General features: G+C 41.7%; 1 protein-coding gene across 2 annotated transcripts; it reads left to right on the forward strand.

The window, feature by feature from the left end:
* The first annotated feature begins 1,152 nt into the window (after positions 1-1,152).
* On the forward strand, positions 1,153-7,197 carry LOC112236309 (retinol dehydrogenase 7). 2 transcript variants are annotated; one of them, XM_024404894.2, is made up of 5 exons: positions 1,153-1,261; positions 5,128-5,442; positions 5,835-6,093; positions 6,272-6,435; positions 6,539-6,713. In XM_024404894.2, the coding sequence occupies exons 2-5, from the start codon at positions 5,130-5,132 to the stop codon at positions 6,541-6,543; spliced, it is 741 nt and encodes a 246-aa protein (XP_024260662.1). In that variant the 5' UTR covers positions 1,153-1,261; positions 5,128-5,129; the 3' UTR covers positions 6,544-6,713. The 2 variants fall into 2 exon arrangements, with proteins under 2 accessions (XP_024260662.1, XP_024260658.1); XM_024404890.2 differs by lacking the exon at positions 6,539-6,713 and adding an exon at positions 6,720-7,197 and having other exon boundaries at positions 1,156-1,261.
* Positions 7,198-9,336: the final 2,139 nt, after the last annotated feature.

Genomic DNA, 9,336 nt, shown 5'->3' on the forward strand with positions numbered 1-9,336 from the left:
TTATGTCAATTAGCCTATCAGAAGCTTCTAAAGACATGACATACTTTTCTGGAATTTTCCAAGCTGTTTAAAGGCACAGTCAACTTAGTGTATGTAAACTTCTGACCCACTGGAATAGTGATATAGTGAATTGTAATTGAAATAATCTGTCTATAAACTATTGTTGGAAAAATTACTTGTGTCATGCACAAAGTCGATGTCCTAACCGACTTGCCAAAACTATCGTTTGTTAACAAGAAATTTGTGATGTGGTTGAAAAACGAGTTTTAATGACTCCAACCTAAGTGTATGTAAACGTCCGACTTCAACTGCATACCAGCACTACCTACCAAACCTGAATGGTAGGCCCTCAGTAGCCATGGTGCAATAGGCAATCATTTCAACTCATCATGTAATCTACCTTTCATTATGTTTTTGAATACATATTTCAGTCAGCCATATAATAAATTGCGTTCACATCAATCTTTTGAAATGAACGTGCAGAGTTTATGGTCTAGTGGTAACTCTCAAGGTATTAATCACACATATTCTACTCTCCCTGACTGGCCAACTGGGGTTAAATCCTGTCTCCACTCTTGCTATGTTTTCCCTACCTGCCTGCCTCTCCATCTGTCTTTATAACATGTTCAATTATATATAAATAAAGCTCTTGAAATTAACAACTGGTTTCCAGCTGTCATATAAGTGGGCTCCTGAGTGGTGCAGCGGTCTAAAGTGCTGCATCTCAATGCTAGAGCTTGTCACTACAGACCCTAGTTCAATACTGGGCTGTATCACAACTAGCTATGATCAGGAGTCCCATAGGGTGTTGCAGAATTGGCCCAGTGTCGTCAGGGGAGGGTTTGGCTGTTATTGTAAATAATAATTTGTTCTTGACTGACTTGCCTAGTTAAATACAAATACAATTTAGTTGCAGTGCCTGCCTTGTATTTATATTTCTGCCCAATTTTATAATTTCTTATTGCATTTACATATTTTTGGGGGGCATTGTTGAGAGGTGATCCTCCCCAAATAAGCATTTCATGGTACTGTGTAGGCCTAGCCACACCATGTGTGTATCCTGTGCATATGAATAAATTTGAACGTAAACTTAAAATGTCCAGTAGATGGAGGACGTCTACCAGCTATCAAAAAATAGTTGACCAAACTTTCTGACAGAGCAATAGTTCACACACACCGGAAGGTGAATTACACAGGGAAAGAAAAAAAACGAGTCACTGTTGTTACCAGCAACTCAAGGAGCGTACGTTTGTCGCCTGGGGTAAGTGTGTCAGTAACGTTTCTTTGCCATATCTTGACTTCTGAGGAAGGCATATTAATCGGACAGTTCAATGTTTGATGAACATGAAAAGTTAAAAAGCTATAAACAAAAAGGACAACCGTTAGATGAGTTGACAAAGTTGCAAAAGTCACAGTTCACCAATGACTGAATAGGTACTCACGTAAACTAACTGCCTATTGACATGGTTATTGAAATATGTTATTACTTCTAACGGGCCAATTGTATCGCTTTGCGTATGAATCTGAAACCATTTTCATAATTCTTTGTCGATTTTAAATATTTGTTTTGCCGGTCTTGGTATTGATTGTCTCGTGGGCGTGGCTTGGCGTAGACGTTGAAAGGTGCATCGTTATCACGTGATGCCAAAAGTGGGCACTTTAAAAAAAAAAACTGTAGACCTAAAATTATGCTTAATCTGAAAATGTGGTCGGGAACTCTGTACGGTATCGCAGTGCGCCTCTCAAATTGTGTAACAATGCAGAGGGCACGGCGTAGACATGATTGGTTGACGGTAAGTGGGGGCGCGCGAGATCCTGTATAAACACAAACTCACTTCCTTGACAGCTGCTCCGCGAAGCACCAGACGTATGGATGCCCTGACTTCTGCAGAGGCCATATCACTTTAAATGCTGCACAACCAATGCAGACTATGGATTGACCATGTAACACCGTTTTGGGTGCTGTTGTAGGTTAATGTAAATGTTGTCCAAGCATGTGAGGCATTTATCTGGCTTTTTTTTTCTCAATACATAGTTTAACCTACTAGCCATAATCGATAACACATAGTGGTCAAAACGATCATTCTTTGTTTTGCGCAGTGGTGTAAGGCACTGCATATCAGCGCTAGAGGCATCACTACATACAGTCTGGTTCGAATCCAGCCTGTGTCACAACAGGCCGTGATTGGGAATCCCATAGGGCTGCGCACAATTAGCCCAGTGTCATCCGGGTTTGGCCGTCATTGTAAATAAATTGTTCTTTACTGACTTGTCTAGTTCAATAAAGGTTGAATATTAAAAAGAACTGTAGTCCAATTGAAAAAAGATGCCAGTGTGAAGTGATGTGCATCTTATATATCTGGAACAATTATTCTCAGTGATTATTCGAAACAGGGCTCAATTTGGGGAGTTGAAAGACAATTTCTTTTTAGGGTTTCAAACCAAAACCTGTCTTCTTTCCAATCTTCAGACGTTCGATTTAGTTTATTCTGCCTGTTCTTTGAACATGTATGTTTTCAAAATGGATTAACAATTCTGTATTGAACACTGCATGGTGATGAATTATGGCCACAACATCTGTTTTTTTGTAGGCCTTTGCTTAATGATTCTGATGAAAAAAAGCTTGTTGTCTTTATCAAAATGTTTTTTTTTGCATATTTTCCAGTGTGGGACCGGGCTATGTTTAAGGGGCTATATCCTAGGCCAGAGATGGGCAACTTTTTAATGGGGTGAGGGCCACAAAAAAAATCTGAAATCATCATGAGGTGCCGCAGGGGCTCACTGGTCTACGTACCAACATCAAAGCCCATACCCAAACTGGCAGACAGACTCTGCCCTAGCGTTTTGGGAGCCCTAAAGCAACATTTTGTTTAACTGCTAATTTCCTGCAATCCTACACATTTTGTCATATGGTGGAGAGAAACGTTTACAGTTTTTAATATGATATCTGAGTGAGAGTGACTAACAAAATCAATGGGGGCAGTAATTGGACCTTGATAGCTAGCCGCTAGACTAATTTACCCTAAAACATGTTGGCTGACATTGGCTAATTGAGTGACTGCCAGTGACTGACATAACAACAGAAACACTTCAAATCAAATTTCAAATCAAATGTATTTATATAGCCCTTCGTACATCAGCTGATATCTCAAAGTGCTGTACAGAAACCCAGCCTAAAACCCCAAACAGCAAGCAATGCAGGTGTAGAAGCACGGTGGCTAGGAAAAACTCACTAGAAAGACAAAAACCTAGGAAGAAACCTAGAGAGGAACCAGGCTATGTGGGGTGGCCAGTCCTCTTCTGGCTGTGCCGGGTGGAGATATTAACAGAACATGGCCAAGATGTTCAAATGTTCATAAATGACCAGCATGGTCGAATAATAATAAGGCAGAACAGTTGAAACTGGAGCAGCAGCACGGCCAGGTGGACTGGGGACAGCAAGGAGTCATCATGTCAGGTAGTCCTGGGGCATGGTCCTAGGGCGCAGGTCCTCCGAGAGAGAGAAAGAAAGAGGGAAGGAGAGAATTAGAGAACACACACTTAGATTCACACAGGACACCGAATAGGACAGGAGAAGTACTCCAGATATAACAAACTGACCCTAGCCCCCCGACACATAAACTACTGCAGCATAAATACTGGAGGCTGAGACAGGAGGGGTCAGGAGACACTGTGGCCCCATCCGAGGACACCCCCAGACAGGGCCAAACAGGAAGGATATAACCCCACCCACTTTGCCAAAGCACAGCCCCCACACCACTAGAGGGATATCTTCAACCACCAACTTACCATCCTGAGACAAGGCTGAGTATAGCCCCATGGCACAACCCAAGGGGGGGCGCCAACCCAGACAGGACGACCACATCAGTGAATCAACCCACTCAGGTGACGCACCCCTTCCAGGGACGGCATGAGAGAGCCCCAGTAAGCCAGTGACTCAGCCCCTGTAATAGGGTTAGAGGCAGAGAATCCCAGTGGAAAGAGGGGAACCGGCCAGGCAGAGACAGCAAGGGCGGTTCGTTGCTCCAGAGCCTTTCCGTTCACCTTCCCACTCCTGGGCCAGACTACACTCAATCATATGACCCACTGAAGAGATGAGGCACAACTACATTTCGAAATTGCACCTTGTATATTCTACTATCGTAACTAAACGGTCAATTGAGACCCCAAATTAGTTCCTTTTTTCAGTGATATTGATCCACAGGCCTACAAAAGGGGGTCGGTCCAAGGGCCACCAGTTGCCCATCCCTGTCCTAGGCTAAACCATTCTTAATGGCACTAGCAGTTCGCAAAATAGCCTAAGCAGAAGTAGCCGGGATGCAATTATTCCAAAACTGCAGCTCATTGCTGGAACACATATTTTCCTACTTCAATCAACCAGTCGATTTTGAATTTGTGATAAAACTGTTGTCATTTGGCAAGGAATGTAGCTTGTGTATCCCATCAGTTAGATACGTTTATAGGCATTTATTTCTATAGACGTAATGGGAGCTTGCTTGTGCACTCAGCACATTTGTGTAGGCAGCGGTCGGAATGCAATTAAGTGGATGAGGGACAGAGAGGAAAGAGAATTTAGGGAGAAGAACTGTGTGATGCTTGGCTTTGTTCTTTTTTTTTTGTGGCCCACAAATGGAACACTAGAGTGTTAACGTTGGTTTCAAGACAAAATGTAACTTACCTGATCGGGCAGCCACAAAGCACATTCCACCAAATAGTTTCAGTATTAAATTTTAAAAACAATATCTGGTTAAAGATCGAGCTTTGACATCTGTTCGCATACTGGAGTACTCAGTTACTCTTGCCTATCCCTATTAGTCACTAAGCTAAACTTGCAGTCGCACACCAGAGAAATTTAAAGGCCTATGAAAACCTTAAATACTTGAAGAACTTAATGCAAACTGCCGATTTGATATGAATTTGCTTCTAAAATCCAATTGAAATGTACCTTTTTTTTAACCAAAGCTGTTACTATCTGTTCCTCAGACAAATGAAGGTTAATCGGGGGCATATAATTTTATGTTCTGACTATTTTACTCTCTTTGCAAAAAAAGAACAATAGAAATGTACAATTTGTAATATGATGAAAAATAGGTGTTTATCTAAATGAACCTCGTTCTTCTGTCTCAGAAATGTTCCTGTACATTCTTGGACTGGTGGCTTTTTGGTTTGTGTTCCGCTGGTACAGGGAACTCGCAAGAGTACCCAATAAAGGACAGAAATATGTCTACATCACTGGCTGTGACTCTGGGTTCGGGAACCTTCTGGCCAGACATCTGGACAAGCTGGGCTTCCGTGTGATCGCAGCCTGCTACACTGAGAAGGGGGAGGATGAACTGAAGAAGGTCTCTACTGAACGATTGAACACAGTCCACCTGGATGTTGTCAGCACTGACAGTGTCAGCAAAGCAACAGCATTCATCAAAACCTTGGTTGGGGAGAAGGGTGAGTGTCTTTGAAGACCAGTCTAGCCAAACTCTTGTAAAAAATTGTCTCTAAGACTTTTCTGACTTAAATTGGGGGAAGCGTTTGGTATTCAAAAATATCCAAGTATCTAGGCCGACTACTGGTCTACTCATTCATTCTACTACCATGAGTCAGTGTCAACCGTTACTATGGAATTTACAACCACAAACAACAAGTTAACCCAACATCTCAGAACACACCTTCTCACTGAAAGAGACCTCACTCCCACGTGTGACAACTGGCATGTAAGCACTTGTTGACACCTGTAGGCATGGAATGTTTTCCTCCATCCTTCATTGTGACTGCTGCCTGTGTCCTGCTGTGGCTGTGATGTTGGTACTTAACTATGCCCTACTTTCATGCCGTTTCAGGTCTGTGGGCTGTGGTGAACAATGCTGGAGTCTCTGTACCATCTGGTCCCTGTGATTGGATGACCGTCGACGACTACAAGTCCATGTTGGATGTTAACCTTATTGGAGTCATTGGTGTGACTCTGAGTGTCCTGCCCCTCATCAAGAAGGCCAGGGGCAGGGTGGTGAATGTGGCCAGTGTGTTTGGGAGGATAAGTGCCTTCGGGGGTCCCTACTGTGTGTCAAAATATGGAGTGGAGGCTTTCAATGATAGTCTACGGTGAGAGGCCCTGTTTTTTGTCTATACTGTATATATAATGCATATACTGTATCACGCTTATTTGAATTTGAAACTGTGATGCTCAGAGCATTTCTTTCTATGTCTCCGACTTCATATGAATACTGTAATGCAGACTTATTCATGTTTGTTGTGGCATATTCTTGTTTTTGAATTCCAGGATGAACATGTCGTTTTTTGGAGTTAAAGTCCTGTGTCTGGAACCAGGATTTTTCAAAACAAGTGTGACTGATCTACATCTCCTGAGAAAAAATGTGAAGACATTGTGGGACAAATTGCCTGAAGAAATCAAGGATCAATATGGACATGATTACCCAGAGAGAGGTAACATTTCATTTATTTTTTTTACAAAACAAACACACATGAATCTGTGCATGCTGCTGTAATATGATAGATGCAAATAGGATTGTCGTAACCTGTGTGACAGAATGACAAACACTCCAAGAACGAATTGACAAGGATTGCCCAGAGCAAGTGAACTGAGCAGTCAGGCAAGTTCAACCTGCCTGCCTTTGACCTAGACCTCAAACAGTCAAACATACAATTTCTTCATTGTGTTCCAAGATGTCGAAATCAGCTTGTTGATGGAGGCAAATCCTTTCTTCCAGCAAATGTTACATTGGAGAAGAATGTTGCGACGTTGCTGGATGGGGACCTGATGAAGGTTGTGAGCTGCATGGAGCACGCCATCTCTGCTGTCCACCCTCGTACCCGCTACTCACCTGGCTGGGATGCCAAGTTCTTATGGTTGCCTTTGTCCTACCTGCCAACGTGGATCGCAGACAAAATGCTCTTAAAAGATATGGCCAAACCAACAGGATCTATTCTTTAATGTTAATGGTTCTCTGAGCGAATGTAGGAGGAAGTCTTTATTTACACCCACAGGAGAAGAAGAAAAATGTAATTGGAAAAAGTGTATAGCATGGGATTCAACCAATGAATGGGGGAAAAAAAGAACACTAATTTGTTTTCAAACTTAAACAGAGTTGTGAATTGCATTTTGTCTAATCACATGTGGATTTGTCCTGTCTGTTTCCCTGGTCTGATAATAAAACCAATGGAGAGATTGTCAGTAATTCAAATGAAGCGGTGGTTGCATTGAGTCCATTTGATACATACAGTAAGTGATATTCTGTCTCTGTTAGAACTGTTAGCTTGTACCCTAGCTCACTGTATGACTTGCAGCAAATTCTTCCTATCAAAAAGCAAACTCTTACAGTGCAAGAAATTCCTGATCAAAATATGTTTACTCTGATATACCTGTGACTTGCTGCCATTAATTCCAACTAAATGATTCAGAAATAATTATTACAAAAAGAGTTGTAGAATTTAGACATTTATTTTCTGTTCAGCTAAATTCTCTCCGACCAGAAATACCCAATAGCCTGCTGAGCTTCTCAAATTAAGATTTTTTTTCACCCTGCTGGACATGTACAGTACCAGTCAAACATTTGGACACATCTACTCACTCAAGGGTTTTTCTTTATTTGTACTATTTTCTACATTGTAGAATAATAGTGAAGACATCAAAACTATGAAACAGCACATGGAATTATGTAGTATTTGAGATTCTTCAAAGTAGCCACCTGTTGCCTTGATGACAGCTTTGCACACTCTTGGCATTCTCTCAACCAGCTTCACGAGGTAGCCACCTGGAAGGCATTTCAATTAACAGAGGTGCCTTGTTAATTTGTGGAATTTCTGTCCTTCTTAATACGTTTGAGACAATCAGTTGTGTTGTCACAAGGTTGGGGTGGTATACAGAAGATAGCCCTATTTGGTTAATGACCAAGTCCATAATATGGCAAGAACAGCTCAAATAAGGGAAGAGAAACAACAGTCCATCATTACTTTAAGACATGAAGGTCAGTCACTCTGGAAGTCCAGTTTCTTCAAGTCCAATTGCGAAAACCATCAAGCGGTAGGATGAAACTGACTCTCATGAGTACCACCACATGAAAGGAAGACACAGAGTTACCTCTGCTGCAGATGATAAGTTAATTAGAATTACCAGCCTCAGAAATTGCAACCCAAATAAATGCTTCACAGAGTAACAGACACATTTCAACATCAACTGTTCAGAGGAGACTGTGAATCAGGCCTTCATGGTTGAATCGCTGCAAATAAACCACTACTAAAGGACACCAATTAGAAGAAGAGACTTGCTTGGGCCAAGAAACACGAGCAATGGACATTAGACCGGTGGAAATCTGTCCTTTGGTCTGATGAGTCCCAATGTGAGATTTTTGGTTCCAACCGCCATGTCTTTGTGAGATGCGGAGTAGGTGAATGGATGATCTCTGCATGTGTGTTTCCCACCGTGAAGAATGGAGGTGATGGTGTGATAGTGTTGGGGTGCATTGCTGGTGACACTCTTTGTGATTTATTTAGAAATCAAGGCACACTTAACCAGCATGACTACCACAGCATTCTGCAGTGATACGCCATCTCATCTGGTTGCGCTTAGTGGGACTATCATTTGTTTTTCTATAGGACAATGACCCAACACAACTCCAGGCTGTGGAAGGGTTATTTGACCAAGAAGGAGAGTGATGGAGTGCTGCATCAGATGATATGGCCTCCTCAGTCACCCGACCTCAACCCAATTGAGATGGTTTTGGATGAGTTGGACCCGCGGAGTGCAGGAAAAGCAGCCAACAAGTGCTGAGCATTTGTGGGAAATCCTGCAAGACTGTTGGAAAGGCATTCCAGGTGAATCTGGTTGAGAATGCCAAGAGTGTGCAAAGCTGTCATCAAGGCAAAGGGTGGATGCTTTGAGGAATCTCCAATATAAAATACATTTTGATTTGTTTAACACTTTTTCTGGTTAATACATGATATGTGTTATTTCATAGTTTTGATATCTTCACTATTATTCACTATTATTCTACAACGTGGAAAATAGTAAAAATAAAGAAAAACCCTGGAATGAGTTTGTGTGTCCAAACTTTTGACTGGTACTGTATGTCATATAAAAAGCTGTGAGCACCTTGCAGCCAACTGTGCTTATGATCAGGTGCATTGCTGCATGTGATTATGATAAAACAATCATTGAATCCTTCAGCTGTGTACCAGTTCTATGAGTAAGATAGAAGAGGATTATGAAGTTGGAGGACACACACAAGCAATAGCATTATGAAAATAAAGTAAGGAATAATATTGTAGGCCTATGCTCTAAACACTGAGCTATTGTCTAATTTTGAAGACTCATTATTTTTTAAACAG

Source organism: Oncorhynchus tshawytscha, linkage group LG03 (genome assembly GCF_018296145.1).
Source record: "Oncorhynchus tshawytscha isolate Ot180627B linkage group LG03, Otsh_v2.0, whole genome shotgun sequence".
Taxonomy (NCBI): Eukaryota; Metazoa; Chordata; class Actinopteri; order Salmoniformes; family Salmonidae; genus Oncorhynchus; species Oncorhynchus tshawytscha.